Raw genomic sequence first — 26602 nt, 5'->3', positions numbered from 1 at the left:
CCCATTCAAAGTCCAGGATGCGAGATATTCTATATACAGTGCTCATTAGTAATTGACAGAAAAGAACTTCAGTGCCATAAAGCTGCTTGCCATGGGAAGTAACAAAGCAGCCCCACACTGCATGAACGTAAACATTGAGTTATGATTATCTAGAGCCAGTTACATATATATATATATATATATATATATATATATATATACACACACACACACACATACAGTTAAACCTCAATTTTACATCCCCTGGTTTTAAGTTTCCCCTCATTTTACATTGTTGTTTTGTGGACCCATCTATATATTATGCACAATACATCTCCCTGATTTTAAATTTTCCTGGATTTTACACCATTTTTTCTGGTCCCCTGAAAATTGTAAAATGGGGGTTCTACTATATGTGTATATATATATATATATATATATATATATATATATATATATATATATATATATATATATATATACACACACACAGTCCCAAGGTGCACACCGTTTCCATGAATAAGAACCTGGGTGCCTGCCAATGTATTATAGAATCCAAAATAAAAGAAAGCATCACTCACAGGGTTTGCAAAAAGGTTCAAAAGTAGAAAGCTTCAATAAAGATTCTTTCTATTTTTGAACCTTTTTGCAAACCCTGTGAGTGCTGCTTTCTTTTATTTTGGATTATATGTATATATATATATATATATATATATATATATATATATATACACATATATATATATATATATATATATATATATATATATATATATATATATATATATATATATAAAAAGACGAAAGGATGGACAGCACTCACTATTAATGCTTAAATTCTGTATTGAAAGATAAAAACTTCACATCACCATATATGTGCACATATCATTCGGCGACGTTTCGAGCCATCTTGGCCCTTTCTCAAGCCATGTGTATCAATGGTATAAAGACATAGTCTGTATTCAAAATGGAATTTAAAGTCCAGAGAAGGAAGTGACATACAATGTATTTTTCACACATAGTGCGGGGCTTCCACCCCTTAACCTGAATGGAATCAAAGATAATTGATACATATTTAGTATAATTGCAGTGATTTTCACTCACACATAATTTGCAAAAAATGTAACATTTTATTTGTTAAATTTTTTGCAAATTATGTGTGAGTGAAAATCGCTGATATGTGCACATATATGGTGATGTGAAGTTTTTATCTTTCAATACAGAATTTAAGCATTAATAGTGAGTGCTGTCCATCCTTTCGTCTTTACATATTATGGGAAGCTAACCGGAGTATCCCGAAGGACGAGCACCACATCCATATTCACTTAAGCGTGAGTGCTGTTACTAACCTTTTGTATATATCTATATATATATACATATAATACATACATACATATAATCCAAAATATATATATATATATATATATAAAGTTAAAAAAGTAAACTATAAGGATAATATGTTACCGAGGAGTTTCATGACCTTATAAAAACATGAGGCCGAAGGCCGAGTGTTTTTATACAGGTCATGTAACTCTGAGGTAACTTCTAATATTCTCATATTTTACAACTGGGGGTACTATTTATTTATTATAATACACAAGTTTCATGTGACAGAAATGACATCAGAACTCACCGTTTATAACTGATGACATCAGAACTCACCGTTTATAAAGATATAATTTACAAGATATTCATGGCTTTTGTGTATTATAAGAATATAATACACAAGAGCCATGAATATCCTGTAAATGATATCCTTATAAACGCTGCTATAATGATGTCATTGTTTATAATCAGAGCTTAGTGATGTCATTTCTGTCACTGAAATATGTATATTATAATAAATAAAGTAACCCCTGTTGCAAAATATGAGGATATTAGAAGTTACCTCCGAGTTCCATGACCATAGAACACCTCTGTAACTTAGGAGCCTTATATTTTACAAGAGGGGTGCTTTATTCACTATATAATTTACAGGATATATGTATATCTGACTAGGCAAGTCTAGGAATAGTGTCACATGCCAAGTCTAATCTTGCGTATCAGCCGGTGTATTTTAGTCAGCTAAACAGTCCTGTGACTGCCGCACTAACAATAACCTGAATTGGAGAAGAGCAGAAATGCATTAATGAGCACACGCTGTGCTTTTCCCATTCATGTCAATGAGAATCTCTGGTGGCTACGACTGCAAGGCACTGCATGTGACATTAGCTTAAATGCTCCTTTGCTTGTTTAGCTGTAAAACTGGAAAATAAAGGGTTCCATCTACAGTGACTGTAGGATAGGCTATATCAGCACTTCATAGTGCTCAGGAATGGATGCAAACACAAATGCAAAGTGCTAGTTTTAACATAAAATTGCTTGGCAATTTCGCCTATACATGCTCCTGAAATTTGCAGCTATTTGCTAGGAGCCTGCTGCGACCAATAGTGTATAATACATGCAATGGGAACTGGGGGAATCTGAGCATAAAACATGCCTGGTGTTAATTGCAGGGTTCCCTTAGTGGGTCGCAGCAATTGCAATAGCGAATCTCGCCCCAATGCTGCTATTCAAGCTGCTTACTTGAAGTGATGCTATTCCAGTACAGGTATAGGACCTGTTATCCAGAATGCTCAGGACCTGGGGTTTTCCACATAATGGATCTCTCCATAATTCGGATCTTCATACCTTAAGTCTACTTAAAAATCATGTAAACATGAAATAAACCCAATAGGCTGGTTTTGCTTCCAATGAGGATGAATTATATTTTAGTTGGAATCAAGTCCAAGCTACTGTTTTATTATTAAAGAAAAAAAAGAACATTTAAAAAAATTTGGATTATTCGGATAAAATGAAGTCTATGGGCATTCCGTAATTCGGAGCTTTCAGGATAATGGATCCCATACCATAAGATATGGGAGGGACTTAACATTAGCAACTTGTTCTCCATTTACTAGAATGGATGATGGTGCACCATGCACAAGTTTTACTAGCGAGCACCCACAGTGACACTTCATAGTGGGTAAAAATAATGGCTTCTTGCAGTTTTTCTGCCCTTTGTCTATGAGGATCCAGATTACTTTTAGGATCAATGCATAAGCCAAGTGGTTGGGAGAGTGACCAAGTCTACCCATCCCTGATTTATTATCTAGTAATGGTCCATCACTGATCACTGTGGTGTTAGTAGAAAAGGAATCAATAAGAATTATGTCCGACAGATGTATTTTAAATGATAATGAGCAAGTAATGATCAAATTGGAAAACAATAGCTACTTTTTTTTTGGAAGATACATAAAGGTAAGCACAAATAATATAGTGTATTTTTGAAATTCTACATTAATTAAATAATTAACAAATGCGTTGCTGAAAAAAAAATGTTAAAAGTTGTTCACTGGGAAAGGTGAAGCACAGGGACAAAGAGATGGTGGAGATGAGAGGCAGAGAAATGAGGCGTATTTATCAAAAGTCACAATTGTGAAGTTTCCAAATGTTTTTCTTATTAAAATAAACAAGGAATATGACAACATTTAAATGTAGGCTTATTCATTTATAAATTAGAATATAAAAGCTTGAACGAATAAAACTCAAATGCATTGAATTTGTTCTCTACTCATCATTTACGATTCTCAAACAAATCGGGTAAAAACTCGGCAAGCTCGATTTAAAAAAAAAAAAATATTTGATTTGGCCTAGAGTCTTGGCTCATGAGCGGTAAAACTTTGCGTTTGAACATTGATAGAGCAGCCCTCTAAGTGTTGGGAGGTGACTGATCTGTTTTCTGTTCATCAGCAGCAATAGATGGGTTCCTAAATTATATTCAGAAAAACACGACTTTTTATGCTCATGGCATGAATACGTTTTTAGGGATGCACAGAATCTGCCATTTGGGATCCAGCCGAGTCCCCTAAATCCTTTGTGAAAGATTTGAATACCAAACTGATTCCTAATTTGCATATGCAAATTATACCAAACCAAATCCTTATTTGCATATTCAAATTAGGGCCAGGAAAGGAAAAAGTGGAACACTTTTTTACTTCCCTGTTTTGTAATGAAAAGTCATGTGATTTCGCTTCCCACCCCTAATTTAAATATGCAAATTAGGATTCGGCTCGGCCAGGCACAAGGATTCAGCCAAATCCGAATCCTGCTTAAAAAAAAGTCTGAATCCTGAACATCCCTATTAGGTTTATATAAAGGAGTACTAATTAGAGGTGTATGCTTGTATTTATTATCCTTATATTTCCACTTGTCAACACGCTCTTACAGTTTAATTTCTATACCAAAAAATGTATGTGAAACAAATTGCAAATGGCACATTTCTCTCCAAAAGTACATGTGTGGGTGCCGGCTTTCTTTTTATAAAACGATGTAGCCATAACAACACAGCACTACTTGACTTTCACTACGGAAATACAGCAAGCACTGACTGCAATGTGGACTCTAACCATGCATGGAAGATACACACAACAGACAGTAGACACTTGCCAAGAGTTATTCTTGCTCTGCATGCCAGGGATGATAACTATTAAACGCCGTGTCTCGTATGCCAGACAATGCTTTCCTCATCTGCCGCCTACAGGTCTACATACTGCAGTAACCGTAATATCTTCTCACTTAGCCACTGCAAGCAGATATATATAATGGGACTCGATAGCACAGTTTATAAAGGGTGACAATAGTCATATTTGCCATTAGCCTTAGTTGCATTCACATTCTATTCAAGCTAAAACCTCAGAAGCAATAACCTGAGCAAGAACAAATGTTCTCTTTCAACCCTGAGCACCTACATACAGCCCTACAGTCACTCCACCACCCGACTAACCTAAAGGAAGATACATTAAATCATCATTGCATGAAATGGTCACAGCTTTATCGCTACTAAACATTTATTTTGCCAAAATACAGGACACCTATGCATATCATACAAAACAATTCAATACATAATATTTCAAAACGCAACATTACTACAGGATTTATGAACCCTTGAGCTTGTTGTGCTTGCGGTTACCAGCCAGTGACATAACTTGGGACCTCAGGGCCCCTCTCCACACCACTAGTCAACGTCCCCACACACACACCCAGCTTTAATGCAGAGGCCAGTTTGGAATAAATATAATGGGATGGGGGAATTGGGTACTTTCTATGCCTACTGCTATTAAGTGGTCCATTCCCATGCAACCAAACTGCAGTTGATCTCCACGGCTCACCAGCTTAGGGGTTACCTATAAGCATCGATACTATTCATGATCACACCAAAACAAAGCTGTGACTGATCATACAGAGGCAATATCTGCCTATTCAATATCCCTCCAAACATAACAAAACTGACTAACAAAACATACTAAGAACAACAAACCACCCCCCTGAATATTAGAAGATATTGAATATTATAGTGAAGAGCCTCTCCTGTGCCAATTAGATACTAGTGGCCTATCCTTATCTAACCTAACCCCTTCCACCCACATTTTCCTATGTCTCCTCCTGGGCTATGCCAAAATACAGGCCTTAGTCTACTAGCATACAAATATAAAAGTCTGTATAGGTGCAATTCAAAACAAATCCATAGCACCCACATATGTTTAATAAGTCTACTACTGACACACTGGATGGCCTGTGATCTAGATACATCCCTGCCAAGCTTACTACTGGGCCCATGGACTTCTCTGAACAACCTCATATTTATAATCTAGCCTGTGAGCATGATGTTTGCCAGATTATTGCTGCATTACACGGAGCAACTAGGAATGGAGCAAACTGATTTCACATTACCCAGTAACTAGGGATGCACAGAATACACTATTTTGGATTCGGCCGAACCCCAGTATCGTTCGCGAAAGATTCGGCTGAATACCAAACCAAATCCAAACTTGCATATGCAAATTAGGGGTGGGAAGAGGAACATTTTTTACTTCCTTGTTTTGTGACAAAAAGTCACACAATTTCCCTCCCCGCCCCTAATTTGCACATGCAAATTAGAATTTGGTTCAGACAGGCAGAAGGATTCAGTCTAATCCGAATCCTGCTAAAAAAGGCCAAATCCTGGCTGAATCCCGAACCGAATCCTGGATCCGGTGCATCCCTACCTGTAACTGGTTGATATTACATATTCAAGAATACAGATCAATGGAAGAAAAATACTGTATGAGGTGCAAATAACCCAAAATTACCCCCCACAGGGTAACCAAAATACACAATATTATAGATTGAGAATAACCCCAACGCTTCGGCGTAATAGCCTTTGTCAAGGGGATTCCCCTTGTGTATCTGTAACAGAAACCTATTGATTTTTTATGTAATGTATTGATATTAAATATTCCACAGGTTTAAAGTTTTGGATCGTTTGAGATACCCAGCTCCCCATATTGCCTTTAAAGTAAAGGGTTGACTCATCTAGAAAATAGTTATCTGAATCACTGCAGCCGTCTGCACAACAGAAGGCCAGTTAAATGTAAGCCCAGATCTGTTTGAAGGCCACAAAGGCAGCACAAAATCAAAGGAAAACTATACCCCCAAAATGAACACTTAAGCAACAGATAGTTTATATCATATTAAGTGGCATATTAAAGAATCTTACCAAACTGGTCTATATATTTAAGTAAATATTGCCCTTTTACATCTCTTGCCTTGAACCACCATTTTGTGATGTCTGTGTGCTGCCTCAGAGATCACCTGACCAGAAATACTGCAGCTCTACCTGTAACAAGAAGAAGTTTTGAAGCAAAAGACAGAACTCTGTCTGTTAATTGGCTCATGTGACCTAACAAGTATAGTTTGTTGGTATATTTGTGTGCACAGTGAATCGTACGATCCCAGGGGACGGCCCTTATTTTTTAAAATGGTAATTTTCTATTTATGATTACCCAATGGCACCTACTACTAGAAAAGTATTTTATTATGAAAATGGTTTGTTTACATGAAGCAGGGTTTTACATATGATCTGTTTTATGCAATCTTTTTATAGAGACCTACATTGTTTGGGGGGTATAATATTCCTTTAAGGGCTGCTTCTTGAATACTGGGCAAGCAGTAGCCCCTAGTCTCCAGCAGCTGAACAATGAATAAAGTAGTGGGTGGATGTGCATGTGGGAGACAAGGAGCAGTGGGTTGCCAGGCAGCATGGTTACGCCTGACTTAGGGGCACCCAGTTTAGAAAGCCGGCCCTGGTTAAATGTGGAGTAAAGTACCTTAGAAAATTGTGATATAATTACTGCCACATTGTTGACGGATATTATTATATTAATTACTGGCTATTATTAGACTGCTTGTGGCCTCACATGCTAATTTAGGATTCGCCAGTTAAATGAGAAGGAAAGGTAAATTGACTGCCAAGTATCCAGATTCTTCATACCTTAAGTCTACTAGAAAATCATACAAACATTAAATAAACCCAATATGCTGGTTTTGCTTCCAATAAGGATTCGTTATATCTTAGTTTGGATCAAGTACAAGGTGCTGTTTTATTATAACAGAAAAAAGGGGAATCATTTTTTAAACATTTGGATTATTTGGATAAAATGGAGTCTATGGGAGCCAGGCCTTCTGTAATGTGAAGGTTTCTGGATAACCCATCCCACACCTGTAACACATATGCTATCCCAGACAGGCACTGCTCTTCTTCAAAAAACATTGGTAGTGTTTGCTGAGCGCTGCCATGTTCTTTAATTCTCCCAAGTGTCCCCTGCACCACTTCAAGGCGGATGTCTGAGCTTTATAGGAATCCATTCTGTACTGTGCCTGAAAGTCTGACAGAGGACATTGTGCATTTTTGAGGACGAGGGGTGCCAGCCCAGGGTAGGGGGTAAGTAAATAGAATCAAAGGGGGGGGGGTTAAGAACATGGCATTCCCAGTGATTTTAAAGGGGTGGTTCACCTTCAGGTTAACTTTTAGTATGTTATAGAATAGCCAACTTTTCAATGGGTCTTTATTATTTTATATATATATATATAGTTTATGAATTATTTGCCTTCTTCTCCTGACTCTTTCTAGCTTTCAAAAGGGGGTCACTGACCCCCCTCTAAAAACAAATCCTCTCTAAAGATACACATTTATTGTTACTTTTTATTACTCTTCTTTCTTTTCTGATCCTCAGCCAATTAATATTCCATGTTCTCGTTCAAAGCAATGCCGGGTTGCTAGGGAAAATCAAGCTTATGATACGAGCAAAATGGGGACAGAACTTTGTAGACCTTACAATTGGCAACACTTATCAGGAGATAATTCCCCACAATGATTCTTTCACAACAGGACCACTGGCGTTGTTTTTAACAACTGTTAATGTCAGGATATAATCTAATTATGTGCATAAACTCGAATACACAAATCTAAATTCATAACGGGAAACAAAAATATCATAGCATTCCTAAAGCAGAGGCCCTGAATAAATAAATAGGAAAAGGTTGAGATTTGAATAAGCTAACCTTGTTTTGATATTCAGCTCTTGAAGGGCAACTTCCTCAGCATATTTGGAGGATGCAAATTAATCAAGAGTATCGTTTGCTTAATGAGTTGCGATTGCCGGCGTTGTTACCCTGCCAGCTCCCACAGATGTTTAACTGCGAATGACCCAAATATCACCAGGCACAGCTGCTCTCATGCTAATTTATCAGCACAGCATCGCTGCAAACTGACTTCATGGTGAAATACTGGCTCAGTACAGCAGCACATGTGTCACCATTAATACTTGCTTCATAATACCTACAATAACTGACCTACATTTGCTAATACCCAAATATGCATTCACATACACCATATTATATTTAAATCATACTTACAGGTGGCTTCTGTGCATGATTTTAACCTTACTTTTGCAACCATGCCTGAAAACAATGCGTAATGTTAAATTAAGTGGAAAATTATTGAGAAAAGTTCTTGTAAATGAAACACTGACCCCATCTCAAAACAAATGCTACCTTTTATTACTCGTCTTTCTATTCAGTGATCTCCTAATTATATTCCAGTCTCTTATTCAAATCAGTGCATGGTTGCTAGGGTAATTTGGACCCTAGCAAGCAGATGGCTGAAATTGCAAACTGGAGAGCTGATGAATAAAAAGCTAAATAACTCAAAAACCACAAATAATAAGTAATTGCAAATTGTCTCAGAATATCACTTTCTACATCATACTAAAAGTTAACTCAAAGGGGAACAACCCTTTAAAGCCAATGATAGGTGGAACGGGTAAACGGGGACTTTCTCTTTAGGAGGGGGTTTAGTTATTCTTTAAACCACAAATTAGGGTTTATTTACTCAAACTGGACCAATTTGTCTGTGTGGGCATCACTGACAATGCCATTGCTTAGATGATCCAGCCTTAAAAAGTATTTTTATGTTGTTGGTATTTAGCCCTGGCTTGATTGAACTACAGTAAAACTAGGCAAAATGTTTTAGGTTCCTGTTTGCAGAACAATTAACTTACAATTTGATTCTTGAGTCTTCTCTACTTGAGAAGTTTAACTAACATTATCTTTTAGTCATCTGATTAAGGCTATGGGTAGCCCCACTGGTGCAGTTCAGTCCCCATGCTGGTAAATTGGGGTTATATAATAAAAGGTACAATGTTTACTAGCCTTCTATAACAACCAGTCACTTGATATTGCTTGCTATGGGTTGTTGTACTGGAGGGAACGCTGTGCCATGTGTGTGTGTATATATATATATATATATATATATATATATATATATATATATATATGGCCATAGACGCACAGATCCTATCGTACGAATTTGTACGATTTTCGGACCGTGTGGAGAGTGCTGACATCTTTCGGCAGGCGGAGATCGTCGTTTGGTCAATCTGACAGGTTTGATTTTGACCCGACTGATCCCACCAGAGCCCATTGCACATCGTAATCGGATCGTTCGGCCATACCCCCGATATAGCCATGCTCGTTAATGGCATATCGGGGAAAGATCCGCTCGTTTGGCGATGTCGCCTTTGCTATGGCCACCTTAAGTTTGTAGCCAGTGGCATCAGTTTGGCGTCAGCATTGCTGGCTTTAGTGTGTTTGAGAAATGCAAGATATTAATGTTCTGATACAGATATAGGATCAGTTATCCGGAAACCCATAAAGCTCTGAATTATGGAAAGGTCATCTCTCATAGATCCATTGTAATCAAATAATTCAAATGCTTTAGAAATATTTTCCCTTTTCTCTGTAATAATAAAACAGTACCTTGTACTTGATCCCAACTAAGAAATAATTAATCCTTATTGGCAGCAAAACCAGCCCATTGGGTTTATTTAATGTTTACATGATTTTCTAGTAGACTTAAGGCATGAAGATCCAAATTACAGACAGATCACTTGTCCAGAAAACCCCAGCATTCTGAACAACAGGTCCCATACCTGTACACTGAATTATCCAAACACAGCCTGATGTTGTCACCTTTCCATTAGAGATGCATGAGGAGTTAACGCCATCAGATAACGCAGTGTAAATCTAATAACTTCTTGCCCCAAGTGTATAGGATCTTGAATAGTTTTTTGGACTTTCTGGGTGGCTTTGTAAACAACACTATTGCTAATAAGAAATTATTAAGCATAATATTATTCATCAAAAACTGTAATAGGTTCACACAACAACTCCCTATGGTTCCTGAAGTGGCCCTGCTACAAATTTATCCTATACGCATTGCCAAAACCACTAGGAAAGTGCTGTTTCATGTTTTCAATTCCGCTACCTCATAGCCAAATACTGGAAGTCTGCTAGGACACCAACGCTGCAAGAATGCTTGAATCAAATCAACATTAGAGGTAACATGGAGAGGGGGGCGGCGGAGAGGGATAATTCTTTGGAGTTGCATTATGAAATTTGGGGTGAATGGTACACCTTCATGGACACCTATAACCAACCTTGATAGCATCTCAAGTTTTTGCTAACACATTGTGTATTTTTTCTTTTCCTTTCCCATTTATTTTCTGTACTTGAACTGGTAGCTGACATGTTTATCTGTTTGAGGTTGATTTTATCTGCAATTGTATTATTCATATTGGGATGTCACCTTCGTGTGAGAAATCATATCCCTATGTTGTCATAAATGTCATTGCATGACCATTTCTCTTTTCAAATATTGCAAATAAAACTGAAGTTTAAAAAAAAAAAAACTGTAATAGGTTCATGGGTAAAACATTATGTTACCAAACCTTGTGGCTCTTTGTATATCATGTATTTTTTGTTTTTTTCCAGTGTAACCATGCAGAACGTGTCACGGTTCCGAGGCCAGCAATACTGCCTGCACCCTAAACTCCACAGTACAAAAAAATTCCTGAAGTGGTACACAATATGGAAGGATAAAAACAGGTAATTAATATTGGTTTGCTCTGTAATGGGTCTCTGTTGCAATGTAGCTTTTCAGATGTCAGAACAAACAATCTATTGCCAGTGGCAATTCATGGAGTATAGCATCTGTTTCACATGGAAGTAGCAGGGGCCACCAGTTTCCATAGAAGAAATAGGTGTTTGATTCATGGAAACATCAGCTGCTCATCAAGGGTGAAACTATATTGCAAGCAACCTGTGCTGATATGTTTTCCAACCCGTTTCGCCAAAAATTTGCCGCCGGCGAAATGTCGCCAACGCCCATTAAAGTTTATGGGTGTCAAAAAAATGTTGTCTCGCAACAAAAAAATTTTTGACACGCGTCTTTTTATTTTGACACACGAGGCCATACATGTCTATGGGCGTCATTTTTCCGGCGAAACAAGGCAAAAAAATTCACCCATCCCCTAACAGCTAGTATTCAAGGAAGAGGTTTCATAGAAAAACAGGTGTTCCTCAGTTCTTCTGACTATCATGGAAGCAACAGATGCAAATATGAATAATTCCTGTAAACACCAGAGTTTCTGTAAGGAATAAATTCAGCGCCTCCTATTGGGGTACCTTACAGTTTACTGCAGTATTAATTATGACTTACTCTTTCACATTTTCTTTGCAGTCTGCTTTTTCTTCATTTCACCCACATATGATACAATGTAAATATAAATACTGGGAGTCCTCGCGTTACATACACCTGACACAAACAACTCATAATCACTGTACATACAGAGGCTATTACAGGAATGTACTGTGGTTTGCTTGGCCTTTATTAGCATTTAGCTTTAATAAACCATCTGCCCCAATCCCCTCTGGTGTGTGTTGTCTTCTGCAGAGCACAGAAATGTAAAAATTAATACTATGATAAGACAAACATCTGTCTTGTTGCATTTAATAGGTAAATTTAAATGTTTCAAGTTACATACAAATTCAACTTAAAGCCATACTGACACGTTCCTATAAAAATCATAGGAACATATCAGTATTAAGTAAATGCTGCACCTGTAATCATTCCCCTCAAAGCCCGCCGCAAAGCCGCCCCCAGCCCCCGCAAACCCGACCCTCCGACACAGCTAAAAGTCCTTCTGAGCCGTTTCGGTGACGCTGGGCTGGGGGCGCAGCTATCGCTCCATAGGCTGATTACGAATGAAAACAGGACTTCAGCCTATGAAAGGATCGCTCTGCCCCCAGCCCAGCGTCATGGAAGGAAGGCAGAAGATCTGTTAGTATTGAGTAGGTTGGCAGCTTACAGGTTCGTGGGGCTGGGGGCTTTTCGGGGAACCATTACGGGTGCACAATTTGCTTTATTATTTTTATAGGAACATGTCAGTATTGCTTTAAGAATAAACCTACCTATCTCATACTTAACTAGGGTTGCCACCCAGCCGGTAAAACACGTGCCAAGGCCGGGGCCGGTATTACAAATTTACCAGCAATGTAGTTGCCGGTAATTTGTAATACCCTTAAAAAAAAGCCCTTGGTCTGCTCCCAATTTGCTCAGAACTTACCTTTTTTTCAACCTCCTGGCCATTGCATGTGTTGCTCCGCCCCCTTTTGCATCACGATATGTGACTCTGCCCCCTTTTGCGTCACAGACCACCCCCTTTTGTCCCCCCACCAGAAAAGGTGGCAACCCTATATCAGCGCCAGCACACCAGGTTAATGAAAAGGTATATAAGAAATATAAAACTTTCAAACAGTTCAGCTCACAAACAGAAAGTTATTGGAAGTAAGGCATTGTGCTCTCATGAAAGAAACAACTGCTATATACAGACATTCTCATGCAGCATCAGACTGGGGGGGTCTTGGCCCACTGGGACTGCAGCATTGGGGCCTACACCCCCCTGGGCCCCCTCCATGACCCCCCAGCCAAACACCCCTGCCCCACCATATACCACTTTTCTCGATCGATGCGGGGGGCAGAGATCAGGTGCAGAGAGCTTACAATCTAATGCGCCCACGAGGAGCAGGCCTGGGCCACCGGCCCATTCCAACCCTGTTTTTATGGATAAAACGTTTAAAAACCTAATGGTCCTTATGTCTATTAAGTGTTTTCAGTAACCTGGAAACATATATAAGGGCTCATTTACGTCTGCAAGTGCAGTGAGAAAAATGCAATTTTGAATACAATCACTGTTTTTCCCACAATGCAGAATGTTTCCCAGAATTCCAATGTCACTGCGGGGGGGGGGGGACGTTACACTTGACGCAATTGAATCTGATTCACCACAAGTAAAGGAACTGCATCATTTCCGGTGTTTGTCTGTTTGATCGTGGCGAATTTGCGCGTTTTGCCCACCGGCAAATGAATTCATGAATTCACTGCGTATCTTGACAGCGCTATATAAATAAATGATGATGATGAATTTGCCATTAAAATTCGCTGGCAAAAATTTGCGGGCATCGAAAAAATTTTGACACGTCAAAATCGCAGTTTTGCAAATATTTTGCCAATTTCGCTGGAAATTTGGGCCAAAACGGGACAAATTCGCCCATCAATAATGGATACCTTTATGTGCTTGGTCCTGTTGTAAGCATTGTTCCCCCAATGATTAGATCAGCTCCATGTAGTATGTCCCTGTGTATAACCAACTTAATAGTTAACCCCCTGCAATCATGAGCCCTGATACTCCTCATTAACTCTTTTTGGGCACGCTTGGCGAAAATTCAATGGTGGAATAGTGCGAAAATTCTATAGTGCTGAGGTTTTATGATTGCGAATTGACCGCTTCACCATTTAGTAAACACACAATGCCGTGGCGAATTGTTTTTTTGGCAAATTTTCCCTAAACATCGACAATTCACACTTTAGTAAATGTGCCCCTTTGCTCAGTAGTACAATGTGTCGCTATCTTACAGACGCTTGTGTGATTTACAGGTGTTTCACTTTCTTTTTTTAATTTTACAAATCATCTTTATGGAAAAGCTGTCAAAGTTAATAGACACATAGCAGTGTAAACAGATCTGCCTTAGAGCTAGCAAATACTCAACCTGATTAATATGTTTGCTGCATGTGATGGCACCACCTTCAGAAGAAAGAACCTAGCAATTATACATTACATCTTGTACATACCGTTAAGTCTCTCTGAACCACTAGTCTTGTCAAGCTTGGGAGGTGTCAGTCAGTGCTGGTACAATAAAGGGTATGAGTTGAGAGAACATGAATATAAATGGGAATGAATGTGAATTTGAGATCTTTGGCAAGTGGCACACACGGGGCAGATTTACTAAAGGGCTAATTGTCGCCAGCAGCCGCTTCAAACCATCGTAAATGCGCTCAGACTACGGCAAATCACTAAAATGCAGAGTTTCGTCGTGGGCGCCGAGAAAATTTGGCGAAAAATCCGCCGCTTAAAAAAAAATGTGGGCTCGCATCAGAATAGTTACGCGGATAAACATTTTGCGCATCAAAATTATTCGGACGCCCATTGACTTTATGCATTTGGACAAAATAGGCGTGTATAAAAATTGTTGCGGGTGTCGAAATTGACGCGCCTCAAAATAAATGACGCCCATTGACTTCAATGCATTTTTCGTGGGAAATTCGCAAGTTTTTTCGGCGAAGCAAAACGGGACAAACTCGGCCATCTATTAAGTCTGGAATTCAAAAATAAGCCCCTGCTTTGAGGCCACTGGGAGCAACACCAAGGGGTTGGGAAAGCCTCTGGTTGGGGATCACTGCTTTATAGCATTGAAATCCCCCTCCCCAGGGAAGGAGGGGTGCACATTGGAGCTGCTGTATGTGACGGCCCCTCCAAAGATTTTTTTTGGCCTTTAGTTAAACTGCATAGGGGCAAGGAGCCCTGTATTCCCTTTCTTGGCGCTATACACCTTGCCCAAAAATAATAAATAAGTTGTCATGCTAAAGCAGTTGTGTTTACAGTTAAGCCTTCAGAGCCAAGTAATGATTTCTGTAGCAGAATAAACAGCAATGTCTTCCATTTTATTTTCCAACATCCATTTTTCTGTCTCTTTTAATTGTTTCCTAGTCATGTTGCTGCTTTTTGCAGATGTTTAAAAACATGAAAATAATCAGGGGCCTTCCAGAAAGACCAAGTAAGCCTTTGTCATCCCAAGAACAAAAAGCCAATATAAAAAAAAAAATAAAGCAAACAAAAATCAGGCAGGAGACCTTTGCTAAATGAAAACAAATCATAAATATGTCATACAACAGACTTTCATCTCCTCCATGCACATAGATGTGCTGCTTTCTACTTGCCTTAGTAAATTCATGTTCTAACCTTATGGAGAACATGATGATGAGATCCAGTCTATTTATAGGAGGTTTAGAGTGGGCCACATACCTTGTGCTTGCGACAGAGACTTCGGATTAGTCTGGAAAATTCTGTACAAATATTTATTTGAGAGCGTATGTCAGTCTATGAGTGAGGAGCCTCGGCTATTTCCCCCTGATACATTTACATTAGATACACAGTCAACCATAAGAAAAAGTAAAAATAGAAACTTCAGTTCATCAGTGATTGGATTTTGTTGGATTGCTGCTGATCTGTTTGGATTATTTTATTTTTGGCATATTTGCCCATCCTGATCATTCACAGGGCAAGAGGGTGAAACACAAGATTATGAATGTCCAGTTCATCAAAATATGGCATAGGGTTCAATCCAACCTCGGAGTTAACAACCCTGGCCATCCACAGGAGGGAACTTATTTCATGGCAAATCAATTTCAGCCAATGACAGCCTGTCATGCCAAATGATTTGGCTGCACTGGTCAGTTTACACACCACCTATCCACCGTTAAGTACCCAATTAACTGCTACTATTAATTAAAAAAAAATCATAAAGCCTGGGGGAAGTAAGCCAAGAACTGGATAACAACAGGGCCATGACAGGGTTATAAATTAGGCGTGGAACCTATTTCTAAAACCCGGACCCGAACCTGCGACCTGAACCGCAACCCGCATATTTACCCACTTTGGTCCGCTACCCGACCAGGACTCTCAACTGCCTTATACGCAACCCGCCGGCCACCATCAAACAGGAAGTGACGGTGCTGCAAACTGGAAGTGACATCATCAAAAGTGGGAGGGGACAGAAACAAGTTTTGTAAAACTTTAAAAGGAGTAAAATATAGACAATATTACATAAGAAATTTAGATGAGACCCACGAGTATACCCGCACCTGAAAATCTATACACACTATAAAAATAGATCATGAAGACCAATTGAAAAGTTGCTTAGAATTGGCCATTCTATAACATACTAAAAGTCAACTGAAAAGCGAATTTTCCCTTAAATAACAGGCTTGTGGGAGGAAATGTAAAGGGCCTGCAATCAGACACCAGGCAGAGTTTAGATCAGTGGAACTGTATGGATTAGAGATGGTGAATAAGAAGAACAAGAGCTAGGACACAGGATAAACTGCCAGTTATAACAATGAATAGCTTTAACACAGTATAGAAATGAAAACAATGTAAAATGTGTTTAAAACACATCATCATGGATTAAATATTTCTGAGAATCTGTAACATGATTCATACTTAAATGAAATGCACCCAGAAGATAGAATTGATGGAATTCCAGAACAACTGTTGTTAATGGCATGAAGAAAAGGAGCATATGTTGTGCCTTTAAGCAAATGTATTTCTATGTGAATGAGAAAGAGGAACGGAGAGTGAATGCCTTTTGGCCTTGCAGCAGAATTAACAATCCTACCAATTTTGTTTATAAATCTTAACGGGCCCCCAAATACTAGCTTCTTTATGTATAAATATATATATATATATATATATATATATATATATATATATATATATATATATATATATATATATATATATATATATATATATATATAAAGCAAAAAGAACCGCACTCACAGGACTTTAGAAGGTGCAAAATCAAAAAATTATGTTTATTTCTGACATAAACATCATTTTTTGATTTTGCACCTTCTAAAGTCCTGTGAGTGTGGTGCTTTTTGCTTTATCTACCAGAGTTTGGACTTTATATATATATATACATATATATATATATATACATATATATATATATATATATATATATATATATATATCCAATTCTGCCAGTTTGAGTCCGGAAATCGAGAAAAACCCTCAAATCTCTCGAATCATTCAAGTTTTCGGGCAAATGGTTCAAAGGACCTCTGCCATTGCATCCTGAACAGGTTTTAGATGGGGTATTTTCTGATTTGAGTTATTTCCAGGGTCGGGCTATAATAAATAGGGATGGGTGATTTTTTTAGCCGAAAAAATGACGCCCACAGACTTGTAAGGTGTCGTGCGTCAAAATAAAAGAAATTTTGACGTGCGACAAATTTTATTTTGACGCCCATAGAATATTTTGGCGGCGAATTTTTGTCGAAACAAAACGGGTCAAATTCGCCCATACCTAATAATGAATCTCAAATAATGTGCAAGTGATGTAAAAGGGCAAGATTTACTTAAATATATATACCAGTTTGGTAAGATTCTTTAATATGCCACTTAATATGATATAATATGTTATAAATCTGTTGCTTAAGTATTAATTTTGGGGGTATACGTAGATTTCCTTTAACCAAAAAAAAACCAAACAAATTGAAAACTCGAATTTTCGCAGGAAACACAACCCGATCCTCTGCTTTTCATGGAGAGAGACAACAGCAATCAGTGGCCGGTGCCAAAGTGCACAACTGTGTAATTTTTGGGCCAAAATCCACAGCATCGGATTGGCCTTTTTTCCACCAGTACTGATGCAAGCAGAGAAAATGAGACTGATAATGACAAGTTTTTCTGGTTACCTGCAGTTGCATTTCATTTCAGATGGCTCTGTTTATATTTCCAATGCGTCACATAGTAAAAGACTATTTGTTAAGCCGTCTACAGCAGATAATGTACAAAATATGACACTAATGAACCACTACTTTTCCTACTGCAGCAATTACATAGTTCTAAAGAGCAAAGAACAAATACTTGTGTAATGGCATGTCAGTCACATTTTTCACATTTGGTACAAGTCAAGTTTGCGGGATTAAAGCCGGGACTTCCTACGTTTTTAACCCCAAAGGAATGCAGTTTGACACCGGGGCTCTAAATAATTAAAGGAAAAGCTGAAGAATGCAGTATGAAAGTTGTCTCAAATAGTTTGTAGCTTCTGGGCCTTTTATCAAAGGTTGAGTTGTTTTTCCATGAAAAATTGAGTTTTCAAGGGTATTTTTCAGCAATCTGGTTGCTATGCTTCTAATTCCCCTAGAATATGAATAGGAGAGGGGCTGAATACAAAGATAAGTAATAAGATGTAGCAATAACAATAAATATGTTGTTCTACTTGGGATCAATGACCCCCATTTGAAAGATGGAAAGAGTCAGAAGAAGATGGCAAATAATTAAAAAAAAAAAAATATATATATATATATATATAATGAAGACCAACTGAAAAGGTGCTTAGAAGTGTCCATTCTATAACATACCATAAGTTAACGTAAAGGTGAACCACCCCTTTAAGTATTGGCTGTGCTACCCTTCTGTTTAAAACATAGCACATTAAACTCAGATCAAAAATAATACATCCATTCTATTGACTTGCCATTATCCAAACATCAGAAAGCTGCAAGCAATTGAAGAGACTAGGGAAGCAAATGGGGACTGAGCATTATGCTTTATATTTGCCGACATATCATGCAGCACCTTACCGACACTAATCACCGCATAGATAGCGGTGTGTGGCTCCGTTTCTTGAGTCAAAAATAAAAAAATAAGCAATTAATGGGGGAAAAAGCAAAACAATTTGCACAAATAAGAATTAAAATTCACATTTCGCAATGTAATACTCTGCTTTTAAACTGCTATTACATTGCGAAATTTCATTGCACATTTTTATTGCGCACTTCCCACTTTTAAAGGAATAGTTCAGTGTGAAAATAAAAACTGGGTAAATAGACAGGCTGTGCAAAATAAAAAATGTTTCTAATGTAGTTAGTTAGCCAAAAATTTAATGTATAAAGGCTGGAGTGAACAGATGTCTAATAAAACAGCCAGAATCCAACTTCCTGCTTTTCAGCTCTATAACTGAGTTAGTCAGCGACTTGAAGGGGGGCCACATGGTACATTTCTGTTCACTGAGTTTGTAATTGACCCTTAGCCTTCAGCTCAGATTCAAAAGCAACAGATATGACCCATGTGGCCCACCCTCATGTCTCTGATTGGTTACTGCCTAGTAACCAGGGTAACCAGTCAGTGTAAACCAAGAGAGCTGAAAAGTAGTGTCCTGACTGACATGTTATACATCAAATCACTCCAGCCTTTATACATTACATTTTTGGCTAACTAACTATATTAGAAACATTTTTTTATTTTGCACAGCCTATCTATTTACCCAGTTTTTATTTTTACACTGAACAATTCCATTAAGAAGAGCTTGAAGGTGTCGTTATCTTTTAGCGCAAACATAACTTTTTCAGTAAGAAGTGGCGCAAACGATACAATTCGCAAATCTTCTTCCACTGTCGGAGGTGGTGGCTAAACCGTTTCCGGGTTTGCAAAAAGATATATTAAATTCGCGCAAAGGAACATTTCTTCGCAAAGAGGCATAACTTTTCGCATTGCAAATATTTTTTCCATTACCGACTTTTATCACATTCCCCCAAAAGAATGAAAAATCAATCAATAACTTATAGAATGGTTTCTTACAAAGGTAACCCCCAGTCCAAGGGCTTGACAGACTTTTTGTAATATATAAAGTATTCAGATATAGGAAGAGATCATCCAATAGTGAGCCAAAAGTATGTAATAAAATTAAAAAAATCTTTTATTAGGACATAATCCTGACGCGTTTCGTGCCTGGAGTGGGCACTTACTCATAGGCTACTTTGGCAACTACTTCACTATTGGATGATCTCTTCCTATATCTGAATGATTGATACCTTAAAGACACTGCCTCTCACAAACATCACAGTTGTAAAGCATGATTATTATTAATATACAAATGTTTAACAAACGTGAATGGATTCTTCCCAAATCATTTGAGCTACACAAGAATCTATGAGCAGCGGCAGAAATGTGAGCTTCTATGTATGTGCTTAGCTTTTAAGCATAATTAGTTTTTTTTTACATTAACAGTGTGTCTGGGAACCAAGAGAAGTATGCATAATAATTGTAACTGTGCCACTGGGCTAATAGCAAACCCCTGAGCCTGCACTTTCACAAAGACAATAACAAGTTCTCAAGAGAAATATGCAAACTACAGAGACTGATGTTTGACATTGGGGCTTGCAGGTTAAGTGCTAGAGGTTACTAATGTCTTACTAATAAGGATACTTCTCACATACAGTATGGGGCCTGAATTTCTGTGCCATTATTTCACTTTTTTAATAGAAAAATAATGAATTCAAGATCAATGTTACAATGATGTTTGTTCTTTATTTATATCGCTGGAGTAGAGAGAATTTTCCATAGTACAGAGCGTTGATTTTTCCAAAAAAAAACCTGTTTTGCTTACAAATTGGAGACCCGGTATACAGGAAGGCAAATAAGGATGATTCATGGTTTAATTATCAAAGCTTGAGCCAGATCCAATGAGAAAAAAGTATCTCATGATTTATCACTTGAAAACTCATGGATAGGATCCAATTAGAGGAGAAAAAACTTTTCTCCCTACTCACAGGGGCGCTCCGCTCAGACGGCAGCGCCCCCTGGTTACCAGGGGCGGCAAAAATACCGCTCCTGGTAACTAACAGCCAAATTTCCGGTTTTCAACCCGGAAATTCGGCTCTTCTAGTGCAGAGCGCGCAACTGCACACTCTGCATTAGCGACGTGGACCCCCCTTACCCCGTCCTGGTCTGGAAAAGTGAGTGCCGTGGGGAGGGCGCGGCAAAACGAACCCCGCAAAATGCACATGATCGGCCCTGCCTACTTAGTTCCAGTTTTTTCCTGTAGACTTCAATAGAGTTTTCAAGCGATAAAACCATGATATAAGTTTTTCTGAATTGAATTGCATCTCAAATTGACTTTTCATTTATTCACCCATCACTAGTTAGAAGATGTTAGGGAAAGATGACATGTGAAAGCAACAAAAACTGGAAATTTGTCCGGAGAAAGAAGAAATTAAGGAAAAACTTCCTCTGACAAAGGGCCAGATTCAATTCAGCGAGAAAAAGGTTTATCAGGTGAAAACTCATGGACGAGATTCAATTTGTGATGCAATTCAACTCCCACGGTTTATCACGTGAAAACTCCATTGAAGTCTATGGGAAAAAAAATAGAACTGAATTAGGAGAAAAGTTTGGAATCTCGTCCATGAGTTTTCACCAGATAAACTGTGAGATAACTTTTTCTTACTGGCCCAAGGGGTGATAAATACATGAAATAGTCTTCTTGTAGAGGTGGTGGAGACTAATTCAGAAAAGAAATTCAAACTACAAGCTGTGCTTAATTCAGATTTTAGACATTTTTTTTACAAAACTATCAACAAAATGATTTAAAACTCTTTGAAGATTCAGAATTTGTGATGAAATATATCACAGGTATGTTATCCAGAATTCTCGGAAGCTGGGTTTTCTGGATACCGGATCTTTCTATAATTTGGATCTTCATATACTAGAAAATCAAGTAAACATTAAATAAACCCAATAGGCTGGTTTTGCCTCCAATAAGGATTAATTATATCTAAGTTTGGATCAAATAAAAGCTACTATTTTATGATTACACAGAAAAAGATAATACTAGAAAATGTTAATTATTTAAATAAAATGGAGTCTATGGCAGACGGCCTTCCCGTAATTCAGAGCTTTCCGGATAACGGATCCCATACCTGTATCTATATGAAAAAATGTTGCATTGAAACTTTCCAAAATAAACTTTTTTTTTTCCCCACATACCCAGCATATATCAACAGTGTTTCTTGAAAGTTTCCTTCTCAAACACACTTTCTTTTTTGTTTTTCTTTTTTTAGAGTATATGAAGATTAAATGAAAACGCGGCTGGAAAGGAATCTTGACGTGGGCCCTTTGGCTGAAGAGGTTAACGGAACACAGATTCTTTCCTGTGCTTCACATACAGATGGTGTTTGGACTTTATTACGAGGCACTCTTTAAGAAGAGCCAGTTTTAACGGTTTCTAGTCATACACAGAGGGTTTTTTAGAACTCATAATTGTCTCCTACACTTCTGAGTTTATATACGCCTGCATATTCCATGACATTGGACTTGTACTGCCGTTCTTTTATGATCCATAGTCTGCGCTTGTTTGATAGGTTAATAGAACTGTCTATATGAGCTTTATAAGTTCATTACATGGGAAGGTACGCTAGTGTCCCCGAATTTCCTCTTGAGCTGCCTACATTGGCCGACAGCAGTAGAACTTCTCCTCTTTTTAATTCAAACTCTTCTTCTCGTGCTGTATACATAATCCATAGCATGGAAGGCCTTTGCCTGTAAAATAGCTTGGACTCCTCTACAAAGTGTTACCTTTTAGTTGCAGCTTAATGGCTTCATATTTTAAAAACTGTCACTTTGTGGATATAGCGCACTTTGATATCATAAAGATTCCTTCAAAAATTCCTTTTTTTTTAATCTCACAAAGTCTGGCAAATGTTTGCTGGATTATTTAGCATGAGGAAATGTTTTGGTAAATGATCGGTTTCTAATACAGATTGCTTCTCTGTTTTGTTAGTATTTATTGGTACAAAATACGCTTGTTTAACCCATTCTTGCCCACCGCATTAGCAGTGCCAACTGCTAGATTTTGTAAACTTCAGAGCAAGAGAATGAGAGGAATTAATGAGAAATACACTCAATAAGTGGCTACTTCTGTCTCAAGTGCCAGATAAAAAAAGAATAATAAAACCCCCTCCCCAAAAATGTAAATTGTGATGCAAGACATTTAGATGGTTATGTATTAAAATCCGAATGTTAAAATTTCTAAAAATTTTATTTTTTTTGCACTCGAAAACTCCCTGATTTATTATACCCTGATGCTGCAAAAAGCCATATTCCAAAAATCTCCCATCTCAGACATGTTGAGGTCCTCTGTAAGTCAACGCCTATCTCAGTTTTCGAGGTCTGCGATGGGTTTAGCCCGAAAATCTGACTTGGGGTTTTCTGGCAAAAACTCAAAAAAATTCAAGCAAATTGGGGAAAAAAGCCTGAAAAATTCGAGCAATTCGGGGAAAAAGCTCCAAAAATTCAAGCAATTCGGGGAAAAAAGCCCGAAAAATTCAAGCAATTTAGGAAAAAAGGCCAAAAAATACAAGCTATTCTGGAAAAAGCCAGAAAAATTCAAGCAATTCAGGAAAAAAAAGCATGAAAAATGTGAGCAAATCGGGAGTGATTCGGTCTTTTGCTCTATTTTATCGAGTTATTCCACAATCTGATTTTAATAGAGTTTTTATTTTAATAAATAAGCTAAAATCAGGCATGGGTGTGGTTTTTTAAAATAAAATGAGATACATTCGGATTTTAGTAAACAAAAAAAAAAACCTTAATCAATAGAGATTTTAATTTACTAGCATCTACAATTGCTGAAAATTGTAAACAAAAACCTCAAATTGACTAAATACCCTAACACCCCCTTTCCTGAACTCCCCTACCCAAACACTAGAGACGCCAATACCATGTGAATGAATAAACTGGGGAGCCTCCATACAAACCTTATATGGAAGATGCCAGACAAGGGGAATTCATGGAACTCAGAGAACTTTGTTGTATCGCTGGATCAACAGTTTTTGATTTAAATAAGCTGCCACCACTGCTTCCCTATCCATAACTAAACATGGACACTCAACATTCTGGCATTGGAATCAATGTTGTAGGATTTAGAAGCAATTTCCATACTGTGTAAATATTAGAACAGAGAAGCTACAGTTCAGCACACAAACGTGGAGTTTCTATTGGTTTCTGTATCCATTTATGGCTAGGACTTAATATGGATAGAGATGACAGGTATCAATGGAACATTTTCAACCAAACCTGTGTGCCCACATCCAAACGACCCAAATGCTGGAATAACCTGCATGGAATTAGTCAGGTTCTAGGTGACGCATTGGTAAATCAGGGGCACAATCAAAGGGCAAATGGATAATGACCTACCATCTAAATTCAATCATTTTGCAAACCACCAGAAGTTTGGATCAAGTCCTTGTACTGGACATTTCTGGTACCAGTTTTTATAGTCAAATTAACAAAATGCCTGTATGTGTCCAGCTTAAAGGGCACCCTAAAAAGGGTTAAACTAAAATATTTCCCCCCATCACCGGTGCGGACTAATAGAGCCCGCACTTCAGTTGGGAATAACCCACGTTTTTTTTTAAATTTGCCCTTTTCACTGGAAGGAAGCTCCTGGTTCAAGCGGCCATGTTAGGGCACATGCATGTGATTAAGATTGAGTATATGGGAGATGGCCTTCCTGTGATTCAGAGCTTACTGGATAAGGGGTTTCCAGATAACTGATCCTTGACTTGTACAAATTATAATACTAATGTTAACTGTCTGAGATGTGTAGCCAAAATTAGATTTACAGGTATGGGATCTATTATCAAAACCCGGGATCTTTCCATAATTTGGAACTCCACGCCTCTAGAATGCTAAAAAAACATTTCAATATTGAATAAACCCAATAGGATTGTTTCTCTGCCATTAAGAATGAAGTATATCCTAGTTGGGATCAAGTACAAGCTACTGTTTTACTATTACAGAGAAAAAGGAAATTGTTTTTAAAAATTAGAATTATTTGCTTAAAATGTGCTCTGTGATGGCCTTCCCATAATTCAGAGCTTTCTGGATAGGGGATCCCATATCTGTACAATGAAAACTAATAACAGGTGTGACCCGATACCAAGCTGGACATAATATATCAATATATACACAATCTATATATATATATATACAGCTTTCAGACAGTACACATTTCCAACTGGCAGTTTCCACAGAAAGCAGACCATTAAATCATACCTTTATAATTTGTAAATAGAATTTAGCAGGAACGCTTGGTATAAATATTTGTATATTACCTACACATGTAATGTATTGTATTGCTAAATTATCGTGTCATATTTAAGTATTTTCCTTACGTAGAAAGTTGCATGCTGGTTTCTTAATTCTTTTTCAAATAAACTGGGGGGGGGAAAATGAAAACTGTCTTCTACCTTTTGTTTTTCACTCCTGTTTGAATAGTAAGAAATAAGTCGATACAGTATGTGCACTGCTTCCCCCTGAACCTTAAAGCAACAAGTATATTGGAAAACCACGATGGACCTACTTTAGACATTAGAATAAAAACATCTACAGCACACAGAGAGGTCATTATATTATCTCTTTAAATGGGGTTCACCTTTAAGTTAAAATCATTCGATTGAACGATTAAATCCTTCAAATCGAACGATTCAAAGGATTTTAATTCATCGATTGAACGATTTACCTTCGATCCCAAATTGCTAGGAAGCCTATGGGGACCTTCCCCATAGGCTAACATTGTACCTCGGAAGGTTTTAGGTGGCGAAGTAGGCGGTTGAAGTTTTTTTTAAAGAGACAGTACTTCGACTATTGAATGGTCAAATGGTCGAACGATTTTTAGTTTGAATCGTTCGATTCGAAGTCGAAGGTCGAAGTAGCCAATTCGACAGTCGAATTAGCCAAAAAAAAACTTCGAAATTCAAAGTATTTTTTATTCTAATCTTTCACTCGAGCTTAGAAAATGTGCCCCCTAGTATGTTATAGAATGGTGAATTCTAAGCAACTTTTTAATGGGTCTTCTTTATTTATTTATTTTTTATAGTTTTTATTAATGATTTCCCTTTTACTTCTGACTCTTTCCAGCTTTCAAATGAGGGTCACTGACCCCATCTAAAAAAATAAATGCTGTCAGGCAACATACAGTATTTATTGCTATTGCTACTTTTTTATTACTTATTTTTCTATTCAGGCCTCTCCTATTCACATTCCAGTCTCTTATTGAAAACAACGCATGGCTGCTAGGGTAATTTCGACCCTAACAACAAGACTGCTGAACTTGCAAACTGGAGAGCTGCTGAATAAAAAGCTAAATAACTCAAAAAAACACCAATAATAAAAATGTAAAGCAAATCACTCTGTACATCATATTATGGAGGTTATTTACTAAACTCCGAATGCAAAGATCCCGAAAAAATGTGTGATTTTTTTTATTTTATAAAATTGGACTTTCTGGTTCTCAGCCTGTGTGATGTTGGCTTCATGCTGCCGGGCGTCATGACGTCACAAGGATGCGCTGGATTACAACTTTGGCGCCAAATCATAATTTTGTGCTCTCTCACTTTAGGGGCATTTTCTGAGGGGAAACCTATAGTTTACCTAGGAAAACTATACATTGTTTTTTTCGGTAGAAACTGAGCTTT

General features: G+C 37.7%; 1 protein-coding gene across 1 annotated transcript in view; it reads left to right on the top strand.

Moving 5' to 3' along the window:
• The window catches only part of cxcl14.L (chemokine (C-X-C motif) ligand 14 L homeolog), a 29785-nt gene extending 4421 nt beyond the window's left edge, over positions 1-25364 (top strand). Inside the window, 2 exon segments of the mRNA NM_001092729.1 lie at positions 11149-11262; positions 22187-25364. Of these exon segments, the coding sequence (NP_001086198.1) occupies positions 11149-11262; positions 22187-22202 (130 nt within the window). The 3' untranslated portion in view covers positions 22203-25364.
• Positions 25365-26602: the final 1238 nt, after the last annotated feature.

Source organism: Xenopus laevis, chromosome 3L (assembly GCF_017654675.1).
Source record: "Xenopus laevis strain J_2021 chromosome 3L, Xenopus_laevis_v10.1, whole genome shotgun sequence".
Lineage (NCBI taxonomy): Eukaryota > Metazoa > Chordata > Amphibia > Anura > Pipidae > Xenopus > Xenopus laevis.
This window is presented reverse-complemented; position numbering and strand designations above follow the sequence as displayed.